A 26,335-nucleotide genomic window follows, 5' to 3' on the forward strand; every position below is an offset into this window, starting at 1 on the left:
TTTTTTTTGATTGAGGATAAAATAGAGTCATATTTTGTCGGAATTGTTTTTATATGACCGATGCTTTAAAATTTTCGTTCAATAATTTCAGGTGAATGACGGCTACTTCGTCCACTTCTTCGCCCCGACATCCTTGCCGCCGCTGAGCAAGCACGCCGTGTTTGTCCTTGACACGTCCGGTTCCATGGCAGGCAACAAGATCTCGCAACTGATAACAGCTATGAACGCCATTCTTTCCGACCTCAACCCCAGGGACCACTTCAGCATCATTGAATTCAATACACATGTCACAGTAATGTTATCTTCCTATTTACTATGCTTATAATAATAATCTTTCGTTTTAATATCGTATTAAGTAAATACAGATGTCTTAAGTTTAAGGTTCACAATGTTATCATAACAGGTTCACCGCTTGAACGAAGCTGATAACGTGGACAATATAAACAGCCTGGTGCCACCTGCCATTGCTTCGCCTGAAAATATAGTTGCGGCTAAGATTATCATATCTAAGTTTCGTGCTAGTGGAGGTAAGTAAACTGCACCATAAGTGGTTTATGTGTGTCACTTGCATTGTGGCATGTGATTTAAAATCAAAGCCATGTGTGCGTATCATTTTGTGCATATCATTTAAAATCAAACCCATTTATTAAAATTAGGTAACATAGTACAATTTTTGATTATCAATTTGTTGATTATGGAAAATAACTTATGTAATAGATAATGGTAATAAAATTAATTACGAAAACTTAAAACTAAGGCAGCAAGAGTTCTAAACGCACACTAGTCTGAGAACAACAAACTCAACTTCAAGTTTTCTAGTGGCTTAATTTGTGATTTTGATGATTAGCGAAAAAAAATTCTATCCATCTATCTAAATTGAAGACTTTATAATATTAGAGAGAGCAAGGATTTCTAGGTCGTACCTACTTATCGACATCGGTTTATAACGACGTAACTCGCGGTACCTACTCTAAGTAGGTATAAGTATAAGTTTCTAAATAGAAGAACCTAATATTTTTTGCATTGAAACAGGTACCAACATCAACAGCGCTCTAGACATGGCTATAAATCTTATCCAGAACGTGGTTAGTCAAACAAATTTAGCAAATGGCACCAATTCCGATACAGGTAAAAAAAAAAGTAATTTTGAAAATTGTGTTGCTTGGTATTTTGAATTTTTAACTAACCTAATAAATAATTTATACAATAAAAATAAGTAGCCTGTACGTTTGATATTGGAACAAGTAATTTTACTAACGAAACACCTACTTTATCATATTTTTTACACTTTACTGCACAAAGCAAAATGTAAGTGGGTGGTAAATAAGTACTTAATATTATCTGGCGAAATCGATGCATGCAAAATCGCTCAGATCCTATGTGCTATATGCGCGTAATTGTTAACTTGACAAAGCTTGTTTACTGATTTAAAAAGAGCAAAAAACAAAATGGATTTGTTTTTATAAATACACTTTATTATGCTTTCAGATAATTTGGAGCCCATTATTATATTTTTGACGGACGGTGAACCAACCGTGGGTGAAACTGATCGTGATCGAATAATAAGATATCTCTCCGTAAAAAATGACGGCGAGAGGCGAGCTCCGCTATACTCACTTGCTTTTGGTAAAACTAAAAAATATAAATCTTCTTAAATAAATTAAGTATTACTACAACTCCCTTTCTTTGTATTTGTATTTAAATGGTCAAACGGAGATTATGGGTATCTACGTTAGAAGAGGAAAAGGACAACTATTTTAGATATATACAGGATGTTTGGTAATTAGTATACAGGATGGAATTTTGTAATGCCACCTGAAGGGAAAGTACTCTTAATTCTGTAGATAGAAAATTTTACTCCAAGAAAACATTCCTTTATTTTTGAATAGAAAGAAAACTGCATTCATAGATTTTCAAAAATTCGCTTACCACACTCGGGAATCGAACCGACTAAAATCTGTAAAAAATACAACCTGTTTTTTTATTGCATAGATCGTTAGGATCAATAATAAAGATCAAATCTCTCTAAGAAACTTGATTAATATACTTATACCTAGTAGGGCACACCCACGCGCCCTACTAGTATTAGTATATGTATACCTAAATAAGGGTGAAATATTGAGTTTATACAAATAGGTGACGACGCGGACCGCGTTTTCCTGCGCAAGCTGTCGCTGCGCAACGAGGGCTTCATGCGACACATCTACGAGGCGGCGGACGCGGCGCTGCAGCTGCACCACTTCTACCGACAGGTGTCCTCGCCGCTCCTCGCTGACGTCAAGTTCCTCTACCCTCATAGACAGGTCATATGGAACCATTAGAATTTATAACGTAGCAAAATGGCCATAATAATAGTAATTTCAATTTACTTTACAGATAAAAGAAGGGTCGGTCAGCAGAAGCGAGTTTCGTACGATCAACGACGGCTCGGAAGTGGCAGTAGTAGGAAGGATCGCAGAGGACGTCAATGAAATCACGCCGCAAGTGCGCGGATTACGGGGCGATGGACATGGTCGCAGAGTATGTTGTAACTTGTGCCACAGTTTTACGATGTTGTATTGTGTAGGCACACACTGGGTAAAATGCATTCCATTTTTAACCGACTTCAAAAAAAGAGGAGGTTCTCAATTCGCGGAATCTTTAATGGCGGCTGCATTTGAATCAAAATCTGAAAATACTCATTTATTTATATTTATTAAACTTATAGAATATACAGGGCATTTTTGTTACATTCAACGCCACAAAACCCACAGTCGGTTTTACCAGACACTTAATTAGGTTATTCACTTTAGCCAGTTTTTTTATTGTATACCTAATATTTGACCTAAACACACACGTTTACTTGCGGGACAAATCTTACCGAGGATGTATTATAATTTTTGATTTATAGCGTTCAAAAAGTGTACAATTGTAATTACTTTGAATAAAATATTTGACTTTGAATTTGTAGTACCTACCCACCCACACACTGTGTATAGAACTATTCGGTTTTTAGCGAACTGTGTACGTTTCTTTGCACCATAAACAATACTCAATAATTATATACGTATAGACAACTATGTATTAGGTAAGATTCATCCTGCAAAACGTGTCTTGCAAATGCTGTGTGAACTAAGCCGAAATGCGAGATAGGTACACACTAAGCATTTTTTATTTTAAATGTTTTATATTATTTATCAGGAAAGTTACGAGATCAATCATAAAGTGCCGGTGAAACCTGAAAAGGACGATCACTTGCCTTTAGAACTGCTCTGGGCATATCTTACTATTAAGCAGCTGCTGGACAAACGCGATGCCGGCGACGACAGCCATGGGGACAGCACCAGCTCAAAGGACAGTCCGGAGCAAAAGGCTCTCGCTATAGCTTTAAAGGTATAAGATCTTCAGTTTTATATAAGAAGATCTTTTATCAGAAGTGTGGAGTTTCGGTACTCGTTTGGAAAGTACTTATGACACATCCATTCATTGTACCAACCCCTATCGTAAGTAGACATCGCAGACGGAGTTCAAGAATCTAGTCCAATCACACAGTGACAGTGGTTCAAGGTGAAATTCAGACTTCATCAGCGGATCACGTCCAGCAGGGCGATTCAGAACACTCCGATTCGGTAAGTTATCGGTAAGATAACTTCGGTACGATAACTTACCGAATCGAGTGTTCTAAATCGCCCTGCTTGGTTTGAGAATTGGTATGATATTATTATCTAGCCTTTGGAGCGTTACAAAAGCATTTAAAAGAATGCTAGGTAGGTATGTGTTGGAGGCTGTGCTGCATAATATAATAGCTGGAACGTAGCTGAAAGATTAGATTTTTTACGTGGTGGTTATGGTTATGAAAAGTTAAAAAAAATTAAAAAGAATTATTTCTTGCATGATGGTAGGGAAACCTTCGTATGCGAGTCAGGCTCGCACTTGACCGATTTTGTAATAGGTACTTATATAAGACTTTCAGATAAGTATAGGTGAAGGTGAACGAGGTCAAATTTAGGTTCGAGGTTAGGTTTCTGAAATTAACTAAACTCTGCTTTCAGTACTCGTTCGTAACGCCTCTGACGTCACTCGTGGTAGTGAGGCTGAACAAAACCGACGTCGTGGATCCTGTGGACGTAGAAAGAGTTGACGTCCCAAGTAAGTTAAATGGGAACCGAAGCAAACTAAAATTTAAATTCTATTCAATTCTATGTTAAAATTAAAATAAATCACTTTCTTCTTAAAACTCATTATTAATTGCATTGGTATATAATATTGGTGATTTAATAATAATAGTTATGTGGGTAAGTAAATATTATTTTTATTTTTATTTCGTAGATGTTCGTAGGTTTAGAAGTGTACCGGTTGCACCGTCATCGCTGATGAAACAAATTTACACAGGTTTCGCTTCTGGTAAGTAAATCAGCATAATATTAATATAATATCAATCCAGGGAAATAAAAGTAATTAAAGCCTCATCTTCGGGGTAAGTAATTCCCGTAACGCTGTTTTTTGATATTAACCTTCTTATTATGTTCTACTCAAAACACAAGTAGGCATTGCATCGCTACGAATGCTAGTTACTTAAGATATTACACGGGGTCAAAGGTCACCAAAAAGAGTTTTGCGTGAATATCTCAGTAATGGTCAATGTAACGAAAATGCTCAAAATAATCTCACAATGCCGGAAAATGAATTTTGTTAATGTTTTTCTATTTATTTTACAGGCGATTCATTGAGCGTAGCCTCAAGCGACGGGCCTGTGCTGTATGCTCAATCAAGTAATTAATATTTTTGATTCATAGTAAAAATTCGTAACTTTAGTCAATCCATTGTCGTAAGTTGTAAGTCTTTGGACCTTTAATTTAAATGTTTTTTTTTGCACCTCAACCTCCATTTACCAGCTCATTTTACACATGTAAAATAAATAATACTGTAATCCAACGGAACAGGTAGCATACCTATTACTAAATGTTCATCATAATCATCAACCCATCGCCATCGCAGTACCGAGCACAGGTCTCCCCTCAGAATGAAAAGGGTTTTAGACTTTAGGCTATAATAGTTCGTCACGCTTTGCTGGTCAAGTGCATATTGACAGACTTCACACACCAGCTTTGAGATACCTATATTATAGAGTACTCTCAGGTTTCCTCACGATATTTTTCTTTACCGTGCAAGCAAGTGATTGCTGATATTTATTTTACAACGCACGTAGCTCTGAAAAGTTTGAGTGCCCGAGATCGAATCCCCGACCTCGCACATAGAAGGCCGAGGACTTAACCGCTAGGCTATAACCACATTGCTCAAAGATAATTAATTAATTATTTGTCCGCGATATTTACCAATTGAACATTTATTTCCTAGCTAGACTTATCACCGATTCCGGATATGGCTTATCCAAAAGCGATCAAAATGGCCGAAATACTGCTACTAACGGAAACTTGCACAGGCGAGGTATGTCAAGGTCTTAAACGATGACGATTTTAACTTAACACTTCAAAATAGCCAATAACACTGCAAAATACGTAGGTATAAGTATGTTGGACTGCTACTATAATCTATGAATCTCCAGATAACAGAAATTTTTGATGAGAATGGTGATAATTGATTATTTAACATGAAAAGCGCTATTTATCAGTTGGCGTATACATACTCGTAGTTCCGATAACTTCCGAATAAAAAGTAGTTAACCTGATAACTTGCAATAAAAATCACGTCGATCCGTTGCTCCATTGCAGCGTGATTGAATGATAAACCAACAACCCAATAAACCAAAAACATGGGTATAGACAAGTATAGGTGTAAGTGAAATAAACCACTATCGACCATTTAAAATTTCTAACGGCATTCGGATGGGGATTTTTGGCATTTCCAAGTACATATTTGGAACTACAATGTCAAAGTTCTTATGGCATTCCGAACCAGTGGTAAATTATTTTAACGATTTTAAAAGCACTTGTAAAAGTTTTTTTGAATAAAAATACTCTATTCTTTTCTATTCTATTAGGATTTTTCTGTTTTGTTCTGTTCTATTCTGTGCTCCACTCTACTGTACTCTACTTCACTCTACTTTTTCTCTACTCTACTCTACTCTACTCTACTCTGCTCTATTCTATTCTATTCTTACCATAATCCTGTTTTTCGGATTCCCCGCAGCATAATGTCTAATTTCAACGGAGTAGGTCGATAGGTACTTAGATATATTTTAATATGGTTAAAGAACCTACTTATTTAACTATATTGAAATTAAGAAATATGTATTTTCGTTCCTATTTTATGTTTTGTTATATTTATCTTAATAGTACAGAAAATATTTTGTGTTTTCCATAGATTTTGATCACGGAGATCCCGACCTACATCAAAATTGTAAGTTAATTTTTTACAAGTTATCGTAAGTTCATAACATATTATGTGTATTTACTAAGTACTTGTGTTTTTTTATGAAATTTAGGGGATTGCTATTACATGGTGTAATACTGTCTTGAAGCTTTGGAACGAGCGACCACCGAGTTACTTGCTGATTCTTCCGGTAGAAAGGGGCACTCCGAATCGACGCACGGTGCCTGCAGTTGCAGTGGTAGATTCATTTGACGTTTTGAAATATTAGAATCTACCACTTTCTACTTTGGAATGCCCTTCCTACTGAGAAGAACCAGCAAGAAACTCAGCGGTTGCTCTTTTCAAAAAATTCAATGTAGGTACAATTATTACATACTTACTTGTTTTAGTACAGCTATAATAATAATGGATACCTACTACGAATTCATTTACGAAAATTTCGATGATCGCATTGTAATACTCATAACTTTTCTTTTGTGCGAGCTTTTCGTAATTTTGTCATAATAAAATTATAATTTTACATTACCTGTCCATTACCTTAACCTACCCTATACTTATTATAAATTAACTCATTTTAAATACTTAGTACCTATCGTTTTATGAACACTACAATGCATAAACCTTGGAAGGAACTCTTTCTTGGTTTGGGGTACTTCATAATTCCATTTTTATTTCTATAATAATCTTGAAATAAAACGAAATGCTTAAGTATTTATTTGCTAAAACATGGGTAAGGTAACTAACATCTTTGATATCTTAGGCACAATGCACACCGGGCGTTGGCACCATTCCGTCTGTATGCGTTGGCCCTTGTTGCGTTTTTTATTATTAAATGAATGTACTTATTAACTTAATTTTTTAGACAATCGGGGTGAGCCTTTTGAAGAAAAATATCACCTGAAAGGCTTTAATTGGACTCCGTACGTGTACAGACAATACACTGACACTCTCGCTTTTAAAGTAAACGGAACTGAAGTCGTCCTTTATCTCACAGAAAATATCGATGTGAGTATTTATATTATCAAGATAATAAGAATGTGGATACAGCACTCAGTAGGGAGCTCTCGCAGCGCTCGCTTAGCTTTGGGAGTAATAATTATATGTATTGAATGAAAATCTTCACAGTAGTTTCTGAAATTAGCGCGCAGGCAGACAAACCCAGCGGAGAGGCTTAGTTTTATAATACTTGTTCCAATTCGTTTTGTCTGAACAGCCACCAAAAATGGAGGGTGGAGACGTGGAGTGCGTGAACAGCACGCCGTTGACTGCTGAAGCTGTGGCGGGAGTCGCCGAGAGCGCCGGCAGTGTCTGCGTGTACATCTCGCGGTGCTCCGCCGCCCGCGACATCACTGTTGACGACTATCGAAACAGCTACTGCATTGTTAATAATATGTAATATTTTTTTATTATTTATAATGCAAATTGCCACCTTGGTTACGAAAACCGTTGAACTATATTATACCGTTGAAATTATTGATTAACATGTACAAAGAGTGTTCATTTACCGACATATTCTTTTTTTTTGCTTCAGGTATGCCGGAATTTGCTGTCCAAGAAGTGAAGTCGACAAATGATATAATTTGGTTTAAATTAATTATTAGGTGTTCAAATATTAGACAGTAAGTAATTAAAAAAATATTACTAGTGCCTGAAATAAGCTGTAGGTACCAATAAGCAATAAAAATTACCTCTTCAATTACTTTTCTTTATACTATCCTCACGGTACTTAAAACTCATATCTACGTGAAGGTCAATTATAATCATACATAATTACTCGAAGGGCTTCGCTCGAATCAGCGAGTCTGACGCGGACGTGAAACTACAATAAACTAAATGTAGGTAGATAATACCTACTCTAATTACATTGTTAATATTTCTTCGAACGAAGCTCGAGAGCAATGTAAGATATTTCGCACAACAATCCGCATTTGACCAGTAGGATGGCTGACTATGGTCAAACCCTTATTATTCTGAAATGTGACCCGTTCTCAGTAGTGAGCCAGCTACCAAATAAAAAATGAAAATCAATGGAGTATGGCAAGTGGAGTATCATTGTAAAGGTCTTTTAAAAGCATAGTTATAAGTTTCCTGAACCATTTTTAACCATTTAGGATTTTCGGGATTTCAAAGTTTTATTTTAACTATTTTAGCAATGTTACTTTGTGGTGAATCCATGTTAAAATATATAGAATGATAACTATAAAATCATAATTGAAGGCTGAAGCTTCGCGCTGTTTGACCTATGCATGTTCTACCGGTTTCGATTAGGAGGAAAAATGTAGTTGTTGTTTATGTATCTTTGCTCGTAAGTCGTCTCTGAGACAGGTGTCCGTGTACTTGTGTCCTTGATAGGTATTGCCTTGTTTGTATATTTTATGAATCTTCGTCGAATGGCAGCTTAACGTGCTTACAACCCTTTGGGCGAAGTCTACAGATTTCTTTAGTGATAATGGCTTTAGTTAGGTAACCAATATAATATCTTACTTACTGAGTGTAAATAAGCAGTGAGCAGATACTACTTAAACAGTTTTTATTCCTGTGGAAACTGAAACCAGTAGAAAAAAACTATAGGTAAGCTAAGTACTAATTTTACATTACTTTGTTTTCTTTATTGTGGGAACTTTTTGATTTTCCGGGATAAAAAGTTGCCTATTTCGAATACAGGGACGCAAGCTACTTCGGTACCAAATTTCATACAAATTGGTTAAGTAGATGGGTCTTTAGGAATCCCGCGGGAACTCTTTGATTTTCCGGAATAAAAAGTAGCCTATGCCCGTCCCCGGGATATAAGCTAACCCTGTACCTTTCGTCAGAATCGGTTACACTGTTGGGCCGTGAAAAGGTAACTAGCAGACAGACAGACAGACACACTTTCGCATTTATAATATTAATATAGTATAGTATGGAATTAGACTTGCAACGAATAGTATATTCGGCAGTATACCGAATACCGAATATTCGGCGAGGCCCCTGACCGAATAGCCGAATATTCGGCAAAAGTATTCGGCCGGATTTTAGCGCCAAAAACTTGTACAGACGTGATTGTTTCGCGCTCCTTTGTTTTGTTCTAATGTACTCATCGCTCTGAAGTTGGGATGTTCTACGAGAAAAAAAGAAGTAAACTACTTCCTAAAAATGCAAAAAAGTTAGTCTTTCTGCACCATAACCTTCCCTTCTAAATTTTGATTATGAAAATAATTCAAATGCATAGAAAAATTCTTAACTTGTTTAATACAGAAAATGATTAAATTATGTACCTGTTTTATGTACCAATGACTACTTAATAAATGATTATAAAAGAAATGAGAACCTTACCCTTCTAAATTTTGATTACCACAATAATTCAAATACATAGAATCCTCCATTTTTCCAATTCAGAAGATGATTATGTACCTGTGTTATGCACCAATGACTACTTAAATGAATATAACAGAAATGAAAATATGAATATATACGTAATCAATCGATTTTAATTTTTCATTTTACCAATTATTTCTCTACGACAAAATATATTATTTAAGTATTCGGCCGAATAATATGTAGATATTCGGTATTCGGCCGAATATAATAAAAGCAGCCGAATAGGCCGAATACCGAATAGTAACCGAATATTCGTTGCAAGTCTAAATCGTATGGATAAATATTATTCATTCATCTATACTAATAAATAAAATTGGAGTGTCTGTCTGTAATTTCGAAATAACTACCGCATATTAAGGTCATATGGTTATTTGAACGATACTATAAGTAAATCACACGTTTTTAAAATTTTTGTCTGTCTGTCTGTCTGTCTGTATGTCTGTTTGAAAAGGCTAATCTTCGGAACGGCTGAACCGATTTTGACGGGATTTTCACAGACAAGTAGAGAATTGACCAGGGAGTAGCATAGGCTACTTTTTTAACCGACTTTCAAAAAGGGAGTTGTGTTTTTCTACCTATGTACACCGAAATCTCCGAGATTTCTGAACCGATTTGCGTCATTTCTTTTTTAATCGATAGAAGAACTTTGCGACATTGTTTCATAAAAAATTTGGATTCCAACTCCTCAATCCTGATGCTGCAGGGGATCTGACCAATCCACGCGGGCGAAGCTGCGGGCATCAGCTAGTCTATTTATAAATTGAGTAGGTACCTACCTACTTATCTTAATAATCTTAAAGGTCATTGTGAAGATTTTCCTTCAACGTTTATAAATGATAAAGGCATTTAATAATATTATACTTAATATACAGTAATAGTAAATTACTAATGATCCGATGGAAAAGGAAAAAATATACAGAGTTTTGATAGGTATACCTGTTTAAAAAGCATATTACCATTAGGTTTATATATTTTTAGGGTTCAGGAAAAATGGAACCCACCTCTAAGATCAATTCGTTCTCTGTCTGTCTGTAGTGTCTGTCAATTCAAAGGAATTAAAACCTATTGTATACCTACGTCCCGTTGACCTAGAATTATAAAATTTTGCAAGTAGCAATATCTCAGAACAAGTAAAGGAAAAAATTCGTAAACGAAGAATTTGCAGTTATATCCCAAAAAAAAATTAGTGTCTACGACCGAATAATATGTTTATTAAATTATTTAATCACATCATAGATGACGTTGTCCGCCATTACCTTGTACTATTACAGCAGTGGTACTGGTCTGAATTTTCTTGTACGATGGTACGCAACCCTTCGTGTATGAGTAGGTATAAGGTATTAGCATAGGTAGTATATTTAAATGTATTCGTCTTCAGGGTAACAACATGAAGCGGGGGTGGCTTGTGGCAGTGCTGTGCTGCAGTTTATTGCCACTCGGTGCACATGCAGCATCTGCAGCCTTTCCCAACTTCCCGACCATAGACGATCCCAGAGTTGTATTTGGCAGTAGTTTCAAGGTAAGAAGGTACTCGTATGTTTAAAACGACCTGAGACCGGTTTTAAACTGGTGAATCAAAAATTTGTATGCGTAAAAATTTCAACCTAAAACTTTAGGTACATGAAAAATCTCTAGATCCTCGATCCTCGAGTAATACGTTGATATCTATTAGTAGCTTATACTTTTATATATTACAGCCTGTTCAAATAACCTACGCAACGCAAGACGATCATGTCTATCATAATTTCTCCGATTGATGATGATTCACATGAATCTTTTCTGGAGTATCCTAGTCATTTTCACAGCTCGGATGGTTACTAATTTACCGATAATATAAGTGTGGAAAAGTGATATTGCGGCAGTATTTGCAAATTCTGCCACACTTCCATCGGTTAGCAATTTCTTTTGGCTGCATAATTTGGATGCGAATATGTACAGGTTGTTCGAGAGAAACTACAACCAGAAAAGACTTATTATTTGTTTAAAATATCACAGCTGGTCGACGACGATATCGCCGATGATGAGCCTGCTGCGCCACTCCAGATCACCCACCTGCGCGTGCGCTCCGAGATCGCTCTGCGCTACGCGCGCACGGCCGTCGTATCCAACGTGTACAATCCCAGCAAGCGGCCACAGGAAGCCATTTTCCATGTTTTGCTGCCGGAGACCGCCTTCATCAGTGGATTTACTATGTATGTATTACACAAGATGACCGAGAGGATGTGCAATAGCACAACCTTATTGGTTATCTCTTGACTTGAAGGTACCTATAATATGGGTACCTTCAAGTCAAGAGTGAATAGGCAACTTCTAGGCAAGCGCGCTCCATCTTAGGCTGCATCATCACTTGCTAGCAGGTCTGATTGCAGCCAAGCGCTAGTCTATATAATTTAAAAAAAAAAAAAATGGTACTAGCCAATTCCTGTGCGTGTGGTGCAAGAAAAATGCAGGTTTTATAGGTGGGGTAAAACTGTAAGTTCTTGTAGTATTTTTTTTTTGTGAAGATGAATTAAAAATAACATAAGTACCTAATGACTTTTTGGATTTCAATTTTAGGACTCTAGGTAAGGAAACCTACGAAGCTTATGTAAAAGAAAAAGAAGAAGCTAAACAAATATATGACGATGCGGTTGCACAGGGAGTTTCTGCTGCTCACGTCGCTACCAAGTAAGAAATAACTGAACAATTATTAATCTTATCGATATAATATCTTCATCAAGTATAATATATATAGTTATTATTATAGTTAGTATAGCCATTGATATTATGGCCTCCTTGTTTACTAATAAGGTTTCATTCAGCAATTATGTATCATTTAATGTTGTTTATTAAATCGCAGAGCTCGTGATTCCAATCACTTCACAATAAAATTCAACTTGGAAGGCAGGAGTAATGCGACGTACCGCTTAACGTACGAAGAGTTGTTGGTCCGTCGGAACGGCGTGTACAACCATGCTATCAACCTGCTCCCTGGCGCGCTCGTGCCCAAAATGGACGTCGTTGTACACATCAAGGAGTCTCAGAAGATCTCGGTGCTGCGCGTGCCAGAGTTGAGAACTGGGAACGAGATCGATGCGACAGAGAATGACGCACGTGAGTTCTTACATTAATAAAGCTAACGAGCAAACATAGTTTCTATTATACCTGTCAATTCTGGACTTTCTTTTACGGCACTGAACTAAAAGTTGACGTATCGTGTAGTAAGATAAAAAAAATTGTAGTTCCATTATTAAACTATTCTGTAGGAGAATCAGAGTAAGCGACATAGCCAAACTGGTTGTGAAGCTGAAGTAGCAAATGGCAGGGCACATGTTCCAAAGATGTTAGAATGGCAGCTAGATAAGATGAACAGACGACATAAATAAAACGAATTGTAGGGAGCCGCTGGATTCAAGTGATGCAAGACCGTGCCGTGTGGAAGTGCCTACAAGAGACATGTGTCCATCGGTTAATGATGACGATGTTGATGATGGAATGGTTGTACAACACGTGGTTTTAGTACTCGTAAGTAAATACTTCATAATGAAACAATCATACTTACAGAAAACACTAAATCTGTTATTCAAAGAGGCAGAAGCGGTCGGGAAGCTACGATTACTTTCACCCCCGATCTGGCGGAACAGAGAAGACTTGCTGAAATTTATGCGGTACGTATTTTTCTAGGTTCTAGAATTTAGGTATCTGACTAAAATGTAAGTAATCTAAGTAATCTTCTAAATTTGAAGACGCCCTAAAAGTTAAAGTATTTTTAGGAAAAAATTCAAAAAACAAGTGATCCAGATTCCTCAAATATTGGCTATGATAGTGCGGAGGAAGAAAATGACAAAGAGGGTTTATTAGGTCAGTTTGTGGTTCAGTATGACGTGGATCAACCAAAGAATGGAGAAATCTTGGTATGTGTAAATATAAGTACTTAGATACCTACTTACAATATAATATCTAATTTATTTCAAAATCACACTAATATTATAAAGGAGAAAGTTTGTATGTGTGTGTGTGTGTGTGTGTGTGTGTATGTTTGTTACTCCTTCACGCAAAAACTACTGGATGGATTGGGCTGAAATTTAGAATGGATATAGATTATGCCCTGGATTAGCACATAGGCTACTTTTTATCCCGGAAAATCAAAGAGTTCCCACGGGAATTGTAAAAAACCTACATCCACGCGAACGAAGTCGCGGGCATCAGCTAGTTATATAATAATAATACAATTTATATTTTTTATATCATAGTAAACATGTAGTATGTAGATAAACAAACCAAAATTAAGACTGCAGAAGTTATTTCGTTGCCATTTTAATGGCAGTTTCAATCACCAATGGGGCTTCATGCTTCGTCGATCTAAGCCGTTCAAAATCTGTTTAGAATTTTACGAGTTCATTAAAAAAGTGTTTAGTGCCTATCTGCCTATTTTTTCTATTACTCTTATTTTAGGTGAATGACGGCTACTTTGTACATTTCTTCTCTCCAAGTTGTTTGCCGCCGTTGAGCAAGCATGTGGTATTTGTGCTGGATACGTCCGGCTCCATGGAGGGGACTAAGATAGAGCAGCTGCGGAAAGCTATGGACGCCATTCTCTCCGACCTCAACCCAACCGACTACTTCAGCATCATCGAATTTAACACTAATATTATAGTACGTTATATCCATTTTTATACAACTTTGTACGGATTACGGAAGTTACGTATTCGACCAGTATGTTCGCGATTATCTTACTGTTATCATAATATTATATACTTGTATTGTATAATACATACAAATTGATAAATTAAGTTCATCTAGATCATCTTTGGGAGGCAGAATATTAATTATTATCATAAGCAAATAAGTAGGTAAGTGATAGGGAACACGCAACGCAATTAACAAACCTACTTATCGGAAAGTATTAATTTAATTTTATCGGTAATTACAGCAAGTTACAGCCGCGTCAATATTATCGTCTACGCAAATATAGAAATCCGTTATATGTTCGAGTATACGCTTTTATAACATAATTCCGAAAAAGTTCTTAGATTTTGCATTTTGAACACTGTGCAATAATTGATGGATTTCTAAATGACAACGTTGCATGGAAACGGTCGGCTTTTCATTCCATACATACATACATTGCTTATGTACTAAAATATTTACATATTGCAACGATATTTACATATTATAACGATTGTTATAATTTGTTTTTTAGAAAAATGAGCAACGGCTGAGTTTCTTGCCGGCTTTTCTTTGTAAAATCTGCTTCCGAACCGGCGGTGGTAGAGTCTTGAGTGTACACTGTACATGCCACATGAAATAAGTGAATAAAAACATTTCATTTCATGAAGCGCTGACAAATTATTATAGAACAATTAAATAAACCTTGTTTTTAGAATATCATTATTTCTGGCAGGTTCACGACTTGAACGAGATCCAGCCGTTGCCACTAAATCATTACCCTCCTTCCCCTGTCAATTTAGTGCCACCCGCAATAGCGTCACCGGAAAACATAGCTTCAGCCAAGAGAGTTGTATCAGAACTTACTGCTTATGGAGGCAAGTATCTACTAATATTAACCCATAAAATATTTAATTGAATATCAGTATAATTATGTTCCTTGATTTAATTGTACCTTTACAGCTACTAATATCTACGGAGCCCTCGATGTTGCTATAAATATCATACAAAACTGGACTCATGCTGAAACTCAAACAGATGCAGCGAATGTGTCTTTGGTAAAGTGTGATAACGGAACAGATCAAAATAAAAGTAAGTAAATAATTTAAAAAATATATTATTAGCTTATAAATATAAACAACTAAGATTTATTTTTAACCAACTGACCAGATCTTCTCAAGTCAGCGCGTATTTATTAACGTGCTTTCTTGTCGGTCTGTTTATCTGTTCGATACTTTGCAATCGATTTTAAACTAACTTCCCGATTATCTAAAGGCAGGTTGGAACTGGATGACAATGTAACATTGACTTTACATTTTATAGAACAAAACGAAAAATCTACGATCACGTGTTACGGAGAATTCGTTAACTTTTATGATGCTTACAGATGTGTTAGAGCCTATAATTATATTTTTAACGGACGGCCAGCCTAACGTGGGTGAAGTTAATACTGATCGCATCATTACGCACATGTCAGAGAAAAACAGCGGTGTGAAGCGGGCGCCATTGTACTCACTCGCCTTTGGTAAATTTTTAAATTAAGTATAATTATATTGTTGTGATGATGATGATGATCAACCCATCGCCAGCCAGCTCACTACAAAGCACAGGTCTTTGGCCTCTCTCTAGGGTCTCTTGAGTCTCTCTTAGGTCTCTCCTTTCAGAGAGAGAAGGGCTTTGGCCAGAGTCTACCACGCTGGTCACGCGCGGATTGGCAGACTTCACACCTTTTAAAACATTCTAGAGAACTCTCAGGTACACAGATTTCCTCACGATTTTTTCCTTTACCATATTGTCAAGGTGATATTTAATTTTTCAAATAAAAGTTCTGTCTGTCTGAAATAAAAGATTTTATTTATTTATATGTATATTATTATTTCATCGTTAAAGCAAGTGATATGTTGTATTAGTTAAAAGGCATATAACCCCGATTAGTTATCATCCTCATTCGATAAATTCATGATCTTTGGACTCAGTTTCAGTACAGAAATGAGTTTAAAAAAATTTCAGTATGCTGAAAAATCCTATCTAAAGAAAAACAGGATTTTGATCAAACGCTTACTACAACGTTTTGTTCGCCAACACTTCATAATATTGCCTATGCAATAACTAGTATTCTAATTAAAAGGCGACGACGCGGACCGCGCGTTCCTGCGCAAGTTGTCGCTGCGCAACGAGGGCTTCATGCGGCACATCTATGAGGCCGCGGACGCGGCGCTGCAGCTGCACCACTTCTACCGACAGGTGTCCTCGCCGCTCCTCGCTGACGTCAAGTTCCTCTACCCTCGCAGACAGGTCGTATGAAGCCATTAGAATTAAAACGTAGCCCAATGACAATAATAACATTACAATAAACTTTATAGATTAAAGAAGGTTCGATCAGCAGAAGCGAGTTTCGTACGATCAACGACGGCTCGGAAGTGGCAGTAGTAGGAAGGATTGCAGAAGACATCAATGAAATCACGCCGCAAGTGCGCGGATTACGGGGCGATGGAGATGGTCGTGGTCGGGTATGTTATACCAATCATTATAGGTTTTTATCAAGCTCTCGTTAGAATGTATAAAGAAGGTAGTCAAAAAAACATTTATTTTGAAAACCCTTGACCGTGTCCCATTTAACTTCAGTCAAGTCTTTTAAAAGCTCTAAGTAACCTCATGACTATAACTTCTCTGATGTAAAAGTATTGCGATGTTTTTTTGTTTTTTTTTTTTCATTATAAGTAGGTAAGCGCTTGACAACAATCACAACTGATGGAAAGTGATGATGTGGCATAAGATGGGGCGCGTTTACCGAGAAGACGCCTATTCACTCTTGTTTTACGAAATCTGTGGATGTTCGTTCCTATGTGTTTTGTCATTATATTTTATTTAACTTTTTTTTTTTTTAAAGAATATTAGTCATTTTAATCATGACTTATATTCCCCTTTTCCCCTCCACTTAAGCGTTAAGCTTGTGCTAGGAGTGGGTACGACAATAGTGCAACGGGTGGGGTTTGAACCGCCGACCTTTCGGTTTTCAGTCCGTTGAGCTTGAGGCTTTATTTATTTAGTCGTTTACAAAAAAGATTACAAGTTTTATTACGAATATGGGCGGATGTTCTTATGTTTAAATAGTTTCTAGTTATTCTCTTTCGCAGAAACTTTACGAGTTAAATCCTAAAGTGCCTGTGACAAGAGGCAAAGATGAATACTTGCCCTTAGAGCGGCTTTGGGCATATCTTACTATTAAACAACTGCTTGACAAAAGCGACGCCAACGATGTAAGCCATAGTGGGTCAGAAGATGATAGTTCAGAGGAAAGCCCCAAGAAGAAAGCTCTGAACATTGCTCTAAAGGTAGGTTATGAAATTTATGATTTGATTGTTTAACCGAAAAGTAAAATAGTACGAGTAAAATTTAGCAAACCCTGAACTTCTGAGTTCAAGTAACCTGTCTTATTATACCTACCTACCTAATCAAAACAGGTACATAAAACAGGTATAGGTGTATGTACAAGGTATATAAAACAGGTAAATACAGTAAGAAAACATAACTCCAGAAGGTCTAAAGCACCGGGCAAATTGCATCGATTAGTGGTTTCTTTGAGAAGCTTTCTGCGATTTGTTTATCTTTTAGCTGAAATTCAAATGAAATAGCTAAAGTAGGTAAACTACTTTTGCTTTCAGTACTCGTTCGTGACGCCTCTGACGTCGCTCGTGGTAGTCAGGCTGAACAAAACTGATGTCGTGGAACCTGTGGACGCAGAAACAGTTGACGATCCAAGTGAGTATAAAAACCGGCCAAGTGCGAGTCTTGTGCTATAAGACCTACCTAACTACCAAATTTCATGATTCTAGATCTCCGGGAAAGTACCCTATAGGTTTTCTTGACAGACACGACGGACGGACGGACAGACAGACAGACAGACAGACAGACATACAGATAGACAGACAGACAGACAACAAAGTGATTCTATAAGGGTTCCTTACCTAAGGGAACCTTAAAGTAGGGTAAGTCATTTAAATAATCTCTGCTCAAAACCTACCTATTTTTCAAAGCTTACCTATACCTGTCCTGTCTTGTTCAAGAAGTTGAGCTAACTAGGGCGCTCTCTTCGTTGTGTAATTGTATAGAAGGGAAAAGGACGCACTATGTTCGTAATTAGTTAGTGGGTGTGACCATTCCATAAAAATGTGAGGGTGCGTTAATACCTAATGTTTACTACAAAAAAATATGCCTCGTCTATCGGAACAAGGCATATTGTTTTGCTAAACTGCCTAATCCAAGTACATTAATTGATATCATCTAATTGACTAATACAAATGAATTTTGAACCTTTTTACACTATGTTTCAGATTTTTTACCGTACAGAGTCGGAAGTGCGGCGCCATTGACTTCCCTAAAGACACCAACCTACACAGGCATAAGTACTGGTGAGTGCAGTCCGTCTCTCAGAACCTTATGAAACCGGCATCATCATCATACGATCAACCCAACGCCGGCTCACTGTTAAGCACAAGTCTCCACTCAGAAGGAGTGGGGCTTGGCCATAGTCAGAGGGCTGGCCGAGGGCTGTTTGGCAGACCTTTGAAAGCATTATGCAGAACTCTCAACCGTGCAGGTTTCTTCACGGCGTTTTCCTTCACCATTAAAGCAAGTGATATTTAATTCCTCTGTCTGTCTGAAATAACAGATTATTATTTATTTATTTATTATTTTTATTGTTCGTGCGTATTCGTACGTGATCGCATGAGGCATATAATCCTACTAAAACGCTCTAAAACGCATCCAAAGTACGGTAACAATCATATCACGTCGGTACCTACTTGAAAAGTAGTGACATACTCGTAAGTTGTACAATACTTTAAATATTGTGTGAGTTATGATATCGAGGCAAGTAATAATCTAGTCGCATAGGTATTTAAGTATATTTTTATTCAGCGAAATCGCTAGCAGACAGCCTTTCGAGAAAGGATTGTATGGGTACGGCCATTGAAATTTTTTTACTAATAATTTTAATATACCTAATATATTTTTAGGTTAGTATCTACCTTATATTTAATTTATTTTACAGGGGAAAGATTAAGCGTGGAATCAGACACAGGACCTATCCTGTTTGCTTTATCAAGTAAGTTCATCTTCATACTGCACAGCTATCATACTGTTGAATATAACAATGCCTTCAAGGTGCTGATGAGGCTGCCCGGTTTTTGTAGCGCATCAGGGATGTTCGCTAAATGACCAAATGTAGTGGGTACAGCCGAATTCCGACTTCCTTTTACGCCTGACATTAATTTATACACTGTCTAATATTATGCTCACAAATCATACCTAACCGATACCCTAAAGCCTAAAGACGAAGGTCGTTACGAGTGTGTCCCACTTGTGATGACGTATGGTGCTGAAACGTGGACACTGACAGTTGGCCTTGTCCACAAGTTGCGCTTGCGCAGTGTGGGACTACCTCCACCCCACTGGCTGATGACCTTGTAACGGGAAGTGGATGGATCAGGAAGGTGGAGGATCGTGTGTGGTGGCGCGCTCTTGGGAAGGCCTATGTCCAGCAGTGGATGCAAACAAGCTGATTGATTGATTGATGAAACTTGTACCTAAGAATTGAGTAGGTATAAACGTTTGCACTGCATATTCGTATGGTTATTTAAAATATTTTTTCACGCACAGCTAAACGCTTCAACACCGGTGCCCATGCCAGCGCTTATGGTAGCTTTCATAGCAACAGTCAAAGCGGCTATGGCGCGGTCAGTTATGGTAGCGCGCACAGCAGCGCAAATGGCTATAAAAGTCACGGCAGCAGCCATGGCAACAGCAATAAATATAACAACGGTGTTCCAAGTAAGTATTTCCACTGTAACCTGTTACAATAGTTAGGTACAACCAAAAATTGTTTCAAATTTTGTGTGTAAGGATTTAATCTATATTATGGAAGTAGATACGAACCCACATTCTTAATTAAATAAAATAACCACTTCATATATTATTTATTTACCGTAACTCGTCCAACAATGCCAGTATATACAAGTGAATATAAAATACAAATAGGTACCTACCTAATATATCGCAAAAAATATTTCCAAAAAACCGACTTTAAGCCACTACAAAGAAGGTATACTTAATAATAAAGTAGTTGAGGAGCTAGCAAACAAAACGGTGTACCTAGTACCTACCTACTTAGTTACACTTCTGACCAAAATACTTTTTTTTTGTGTGCTCTATGATAATATTACTCTACCTATCTACCAACACTAATAATATAATATTAAGCATTAAGTATGTTATTAATCGAAATGCGAAAGTGTGTGTGTCTGTCTGGCCCATCCGTTTACGATGACCAATTTTGACTAAAAGTAGGTATAGCTTGCATCCAAGGGATGGACATAAGTAGGCTACTTTTTGTCCAAGAAAATCATAGAGTCCTCACGGGGTTTTCATGAATTTAAATCCACGCGGATGAAATCACAAAAATAGTCAATGGGGACTGCCGACACAAGTGAAAACATGAAACTAAGAAATAACAGTGGCCGTTTTTGGATTTATAAAATACTAGCCGATGCCCGCGACTTCACCCGCGTGGATTTAGGTTTTTTGAAATCCCGTGGGAACTCTTTGATTTTCCGAGATAAAAAGTAGCCTATGTGCTAATCCAGGATATTATCTATCTCCATTCCAAATTTCAGCCAAATCCGTCCAGTAGTTTTTGCGTGAAGGAGTAACAAACATACACACACACACACACACACACACATACAAACTTTCGCCTTTATAATATTAGTGTGATAGCCGATGCCCGCGACTTCGCCCGCGTGGATTTAGGTTTTTTGAAATCCCGTGGGAACTCTTTGATTTTCCGAGATAAAAAGTAGCCTATGTGCTAATCCAGGATATTATCTATCTCCATTCCAAATTTCAGCCAAATCCGTCCAGTAGTTTTTGCGTGAAGGAGTAACAAACATACACACACACACACACACACACACACACATACAAACTTTCGCCTTTATAATATTAGTGTGATTATCAAATTATAATATTGTAGCATCAAAAAATTTAAATTTCATGATTTGTAAATTGATTGTTTTAGTTAGATCTTGTAGTTTTTACCCATCCCCTAATCGTCCAAAAATGATTTCACATAATAATGTTTGAGAAGTCAGAAATATAACGCGTTTGAAATTGTTTTTCATGCATAAATCTAGCATTTTCCTCGCTGTAGTGAGATAGAAAATTGGGTATTTCGCAAAATTATTTGCATGTCTAATCCCTGGATTGTATTTTTCCTTCATTTGCGGAATAATAAATAGGTAAGCTGGTACCTATGGAGCACCGCGCCAAATAACAACTGTGCAGCCTTGCATAGCAAATAGAAATAACCACCATCAATTTTATGTTATTTTATTTATCTAGGCCGCCCTTTTCCTCCGCATAGTACTACTACCACTACTCCATCGGCCCTGGCAGCAATGTATCACCTAGAAGGATATGAATGGACACTAAATTACATCAATAATACCGAAGAGGCCCTCATGATTAGAGATACTTTTGGGAAAGTCGTCCAACTTTTGAAGCTTTCCAGAGATGTCAATGTAAGTAATATACTACCTAGGTATACATCTTTAACTGTCAGCGTGGATATAGGGTTTGTTTGAATTCTTTTCCGGGATAAAATAGGTAGGTATGTGTTCATTCAGGGTAGGTATAAGTTTCCAATTCAAATTCAGCCAAACAACAAGTTCTGGTGACAGGGCAGCCTGGCTGTCCAGCGCGGAAATGCAGCCAGTATTCTTGGCACCATTTCACGGGGATGTGATTTTTGTAAAAAGATAAGACATTGTTTTGTTGTAACATTTAAAAAAAATACAGTAACTACCTTTTATTTGTCTTTTTGTAATGTCATTTTCTGGTTATCAATACTGTTTTCTATTCTATTGTATTCTAAATTCTAATTTATGTGGTCTGCGCAGCCACCTCAAGGCGACTATGAATGCTGGCCGGGGGAACCTGCCGACTCGAACAGGGCGGGACTTCGGTGCGTGTACCTTACGCGCTGCGCTGCCGCCCGCAACTTCACCTTTTACGATTACCTATATAGATACTGCTTCGTTGGTGACAGGTAAAAACTAATCCATTCTAAGTAACCTAACATATAAATGCGAAATAATGTCTGTGTGTCTGCCAGCTTTTCACGGCCCATCCATTTAGGTAATCGACTTTGATACAGAATTGCCAGACTTAGTATCGCGGCAATACCTACATAACGTGGTTTCTATACTATTCTGAAAATATAAAAAAAATACATAAATTTTACACCTTTTTTACCTGTTACTATCTCCCAAAGCCACCACGATCCAAACTTCATAGTCGCCGATCGTTTCCATGTGTTGGGGACAATACCTACGCAGCTACAAACTTTCAGCTTTTACAAAATAAAGTTTGGAGCCCTCGTGATTATTAATTAATTTATCACCACTAGGTATCACATCTTACAATTAATTTAACAATTCTGACCAGCAAAAGAAGTACAACATAGTACCTTTGTTACTTACTTTGGTAGGTACTTTGATTTGAGTTTGAGTTTTGGAGTAGAAATTCTACGCAAGTTCAAAGTTTTTGCTAGTTTTTTTGTTTGGTCCTAACTCCTACGTAGAATTTCTCGTTTTTTGGCGTAAACTCAAAAAACTATTTTTGCATTTAGTTATTACTATTTTAGTTAAAGGACGACAGTATCTAGACTTATTTTTAACAAGTTATGTATAAAATTAATATCAGGGCCCTGTGTGGGTTTAGATCACACTATGTTATTCAATCAATTATTATTTATTTATTTAAGTACATCATGTTTACTATACTTAATTTTAAATTTCACTTGTTTTGATTTTTTTTTTGATTGATTAAATTTTACTCGGCAGGTATGCTGGTGTTTGTTGTCCAGCTAATGAAATCAACTAAAAGGCTTCCAAATAACTGCCTACTGCAGTGAGATACCTGTATACATTACACCTCTAGCTAAAAAATCTCACGTACCTTCTACCTACTACTATTACTACCAACTACATACCTACTGCTACAGTTTGAAGGCAGATACCTAGCAGCTGATATAGCTGCTTAACGATAAATAAATATCTTTATTGTTAATTAAGTATAAAGTAAATTATACTGTTCGTTTTATTTACCTACCTAGTTACCTAGACTAAAAAAAAATATTCATCTAACTAGTTACAACAGGAAGAGCGTATTTTTTAGGGCTTCGTACCTCAAAAGGAAAAAGGAACCCTGGGATCATTTTGTTGTTTGCCTGTCTATCGTTTCTGTCAATTCGGGGAATCCAAGTCTGTGATCCTAAAATGGTTCCATCGTTTTTTCTTTTGAAGTACGGAACTCTAAAAACCAATAAATATCTTACGTTTTTGTTTCTTTTGTGGAATACATAAACGGACAACGGTTTTACCTTGTTTTAAATTCGTATTTGCAGGTAATTGATTTTTTACTATAATTTTAGAGCCGTTATTGCTGTCGCCTCACAATGTTTGACGCGTTTCTAAAGTTACCCGTGGACCGTGACCACTTTTTCATCAATAAAATTAGCTGTAAACATATGTCATTGATTATCTGTGCTTATGATTTCAATTTGACAGTTCTAAATTTTTAAAAACAATGCTGGAGATTTTGATCATCATCATTTTGTGATTTTGGTGATCAATTTGACGATTTTAGATTTTGCTTTTATTTTATTGTTCGTGATTGCATATTCATCTTTACTGATTTTAACTTGACTTTATACAAAAGGTATGGTTAATCTCGCCGATGCTCTTATGATAAATACGGTGGCGGAGGGAACTATGAATATTTTACGGAATATCGTAAGTTTCTGCTTTAGCTTCTTGCTATTTATCTACAGCGAGAAAATTACAATGAGAATATAAAGTACTTAGGCAATTTATTTGGTTTTAGGGGCTGTTTAAAAGTAAACCAATAAGTCCACCACCACCAGTTTTAATCAAGATGCCACTTTGGGAACTGGCACGAGAGGCTGGGCCATTCGTGAGGCTTGCGGGGTTAAGCGGAGCTACAGCCGTCGTTCTAGGAGCGATGGGTGCTCACCGCACGTTCCCAGAGACAGAGAGCAAAGAAGACCTTAAGAAAATCTTTGAAACAGCCAATAGATTTCATTTTCTACACACTCTTGCTCTTATGACAGTACCTTTGTGCAGGAGACCATATATTGTAAGTTTACTTTGAACTTTTCACTTATGAGCATGTGAAATTTCCTTTACATATTTTGGATGCCACTGAGATTTTGCCTGCATTTTTCATTTCTGTGAGTATTATAACATCTATTAGTAAATAAAGATGTCTAAATACTAACTTCTCCATATGCACCCAACACATTTCTGTCTGTCCTATTTACTATTAGGCTTATTGCAAGCTGCTGTTTATGTAATACATTGATCTGATTATCATTAATAATTATTATTATCATTTGTTTCCATGCTATGTAATTCTGATATGAAATGATTTCATATCTTTATAATCAGTATTTTAATGTTTTCTTTACTGACTGTTAGTTCGATTGATGCACAATCTAGAAATAAAATTTCAGTCTGTTTGACTTCTCGGTTTTAGATCAAAAATGTAATACATATTCAGTCAGACTGTTAGTACTTACTGTCGAACAGAACTGAATAATTATTAAATTTTTGAATGATTGTCAAACATTTCGTATGATTGTCCAACAATCAGAGAAAAAAGAATGATAACTAAATGTAAGTTACCTTTGCACCCTAATTTGTAAATACTGTAAGGATTTTTTATTTTATATGTATATTATTTGTGTATAATAAAGAGTTTATACTTCTGTTTGTCAAGGAACATATTATATACTTCTTGTTGACCTAGAATCATGAAATTTGGCAGGTAGGTAGATCTTATAGCACACATAAGGGGAAAAATCTGCATACTTGTCATTGGTAGCAAGTTGTGGCCACCTAACCGCAACTACTATCATTATAAATATTATATATATTCAACAGGGAATTCAGTTTAAATATCTGCTAGTATTCTTGGTTCATAACATACCTTATCCTAACTACCTTGTAACCTGGACAACTGGATTGAATGATTTCTGAAATAGTTATAAGCTTGTGTTTTTAGGTATTAGCTGTGTGAGATAAAATCTAAATAAAGTCAAAGCAATAATACTTATATAAATAAAGGTCATACTAACTATGATGTTTTTTTCTGTATGGTTAGTTACTAAAACATACTAGAATGCATGAGATTCTTAATACCTACCATGTCTTGTCAGATTATTGTGTTTATGTAATTAAAGAATTTTCATTTTACAGGCTGGCACATTCTTTATAGCAGGAATGGGACTTTTCTGTGGCACATGTTACTACCATGCTTTTACTGGTGAACGGGCTTTACGTCGTCTCACGCCAGTAGGAGGTTCCTGTCTTATACTTGGCTGGATAGCAATGGTATTGTAGATTTTCTAGTTGTTGAATTCTTGTCTATGTGAAAGGTGTAAGTAGAAGTCATTCCAGAGCCAATAATACCATGTATTCATATTTTATTTACAATTACCATGTGTTTGAATCTTTATAGTTTTCTTCTGAATGTGGATGCAATATTGACCTGACAAACTTCAGTTTATTGTTACATTTGGGAACTGCTTATGAGCATAAGGATGCTAATGTGCAGGTAGCTTGATGAAAAACAAATAAAACAAAATAAAAAAACTGAATGTATAAACTATAAAATAATGATTTAATATGTAACCATATTTATAATAACATTGTGCTGAGCAGTGAATATGTGGTATTATTGCTCTCATTTTGAATTTAGTGATTTTGCATTATCAACAATTATTATTTATTTCTAGAAAACATCAAAATAATATATTTTATCTATGCTAAAATCATAAACAGGGTCTAAATCCTTAAATAGGACTTCGTCTGTGGTGGCGTTTGCTGGCGCGCGTGTTGTGACTTTTTGGAGTGTTTTTTTTTGTTAAAACTGA

General features: G+C 36.5%; 4 protein-coding genes across 5 annotated transcripts in view; all 4 read left to right on the forward strand.

Moving 5' to 3' along the window:
- LOC123864767 (inter-alpha-trypsin inhibitor heavy chain H6-like) overlaps positions 1 to 8,008 on the forward strand; it is an 11,823-nt gene extending 3,815 nt beyond the window's left edge. Inside the window, exons 8-22 of one of the 2 annotated variants that reach the window (XM_045905431.1) lie at positions 92 to 292; positions 404 to 527; positions 1,033 to 1,140; positions 1,489 to 1,626; positions 2,137 to 2,303; positions 2,377 to 2,520; positions 3,181 to 3,372; positions 4,032 to 4,128; positions 4,309 to 4,383; positions 4,698 to 4,751; positions 5,338 to 5,427; positions 6,304 to 6,339; positions 7,175 to 7,317; positions 7,526 to 7,704; positions 7,844 to 8,008. In XM_045905431.1, the coding sequence (XP_045761387.1) occupies positions 92 to 292; positions 404 to 527; positions 1,033 to 1,140; positions 1,489 to 1,626; positions 2,137 to 2,303; positions 2,377 to 2,520; positions 3,181 to 3,372; positions 4,032 to 4,128; positions 4,309 to 4,383; positions 4,698 to 4,751; positions 5,338 to 5,427; positions 6,304 to 6,339; positions 7,175 to 7,317; positions 7,526 to 7,704; positions 7,844 to 7,886 (1,791 nt within the window). In that variant the 3' untranslated portion in view covers positions 7,887 to 8,008. The remainder of the gene's footprint in view (positions 1 to 91; positions 293 to 403; positions 528 to 1,032; positions 1,141 to 1,488; positions 1,627 to 2,136; positions 2,304 to 2,376; positions 2,521 to 3,180; positions 3,373 to 4,031; positions 4,129 to 4,308; positions 4,384 to 4,697; positions 4,752 to 5,337; positions 5,428 to 6,303; positions 6,340 to 7,174; positions 7,318 to 7,525; positions 7,705 to 7,843) is intronic. The other variant, XM_045905432.1, reaches the window with a different exon arrangement.
- The window catches only part of LOC123864801 (uncharacterized protein K02A2.6-like), a 20,696-nt gene extending 9,042 nt beyond the window's left edge, over positions 1 to 11,654 (forward strand). The window contains exon 3 of the mRNA XM_045905486.1: positions 11,641 to 11,654. The gene's annotated coding sequence lies outside the window, so the exon portion shown is untranslated. The remainder of the gene's footprint in view (positions 1 to 11,640) is intronic.
- On the forward strand, positions 8,588 to 23,469 carry LOC123864766 (inter-alpha-trypsin inhibitor heavy chain H3-like). Its single transcript, XM_045905430.1, has 21 exons — positions 8,588 to 8,883; positions 11,051 to 11,191; positions 11,668 to 11,864; positions 12,229 to 12,339; positions 12,512 to 12,765; positions 13,216 to 13,319; positions 13,425 to 13,565; positions 14,107 to 14,307; positions 15,056 to 15,197; positions 15,283 to 15,411; positions 15,707 to 15,844; positions 16,448 to 16,614; positions 16,683 to 16,829; positions 17,457 to 17,654; positions 17,985 to 18,081; positions 18,654 to 18,731; positions 19,373 to 19,426; positions 19,981 to 20,151; positions 21,721 to 21,899; positions 22,278 to 22,426; positions 23,223 to 23,469. Exons 2-21 carry the CDS (start codon positions 11,060 to 11,062, stop codon positions 23,260 to 23,262), a joined length of 2,829 nt encoding a protein of 942 aa, XP_045761386.1. The 5' UTR covers positions 8,588 to 8,883; positions 11,051 to 11,059; the 3' UTR covers positions 23,263 to 23,469.
- Positions 23,470 to 23,949: 480 nt separating this feature from the next.
- LOC123864823 (transmembrane protein 256 homolog) lies at positions 23,950 to 26,204 on the forward strand. Its single transcript, XM_045905528.1, has 3 exons — positions 23,950 to 24,173; positions 24,265 to 24,537; positions 25,659 to 26,204. The coding sequence occupies exons 1-3, from the start codon at positions 24,102 to 24,104 to the stop codon at positions 25,800 to 25,802; spliced, it is 489 nt and encodes a 162-aa protein (XP_045761484.1). The 5' UTR covers positions 23,950 to 24,101; the 3' UTR covers positions 25,803 to 26,204.
- Positions 26,205 to 26,335: the final 131 nt, after the last annotated feature.

This window comes from Maniola jurtina, chromosome 4, assembly GCF_905333055.1.
Source record: "Maniola jurtina chromosome 4, ilManJurt1.1, whole genome shotgun sequence".
NCBI classification, from domain to species: domain Eukaryota; kingdom Metazoa; phylum Arthropoda; class Insecta; order Lepidoptera; family Nymphalidae; genus Maniola; species Maniola jurtina.

Bases quoted from the DNA above. Each gene is read 5' to 3' on its own strand.
- LOC123864766 (XM_045905430.1), top strand. From the start codon at position 11,060: ATGAAGCGGGGGTGGCTTGTGGCAGTGCTGTGCTGCAGTTTATTGCCA. The intron at 18,082-18,653 runs GTGAGTATAAAA...ACTATGTTTCAG, and splicing joins AGAAACAGTTGACGATCCAA to ATTTTTTACCGTACAGAGTC. The intron at 22,427-23,222 runs GTAAAAACTAAT...TTTACTCGGCAG, and splicing joins TACTGCTTCGTTGGTGACAG to GTATGCTGGTGTTTGTTGTC.
- LOC123864823 (XM_045905528.1), top strand. From the start codon at position 24,102: ATGGTTAATCTCGCCGATGCTCTTATGATAAATACGGTGGCGGAGGGA. The intron at 24,174-24,264 runs GTAAGTTTCTGC...ATTTGGTTTTAG, and splicing joins TGAATATTTTACGGAATATC to GGGCTGTTTAAAAGTAAACC. The intron at 24,538-25,658 runs GTAAGTTTACTT...TTCATTTTACAG, and splicing joins TGTGCAGGAGACCATATATT to GCTGGCACATTCTTTATAGC.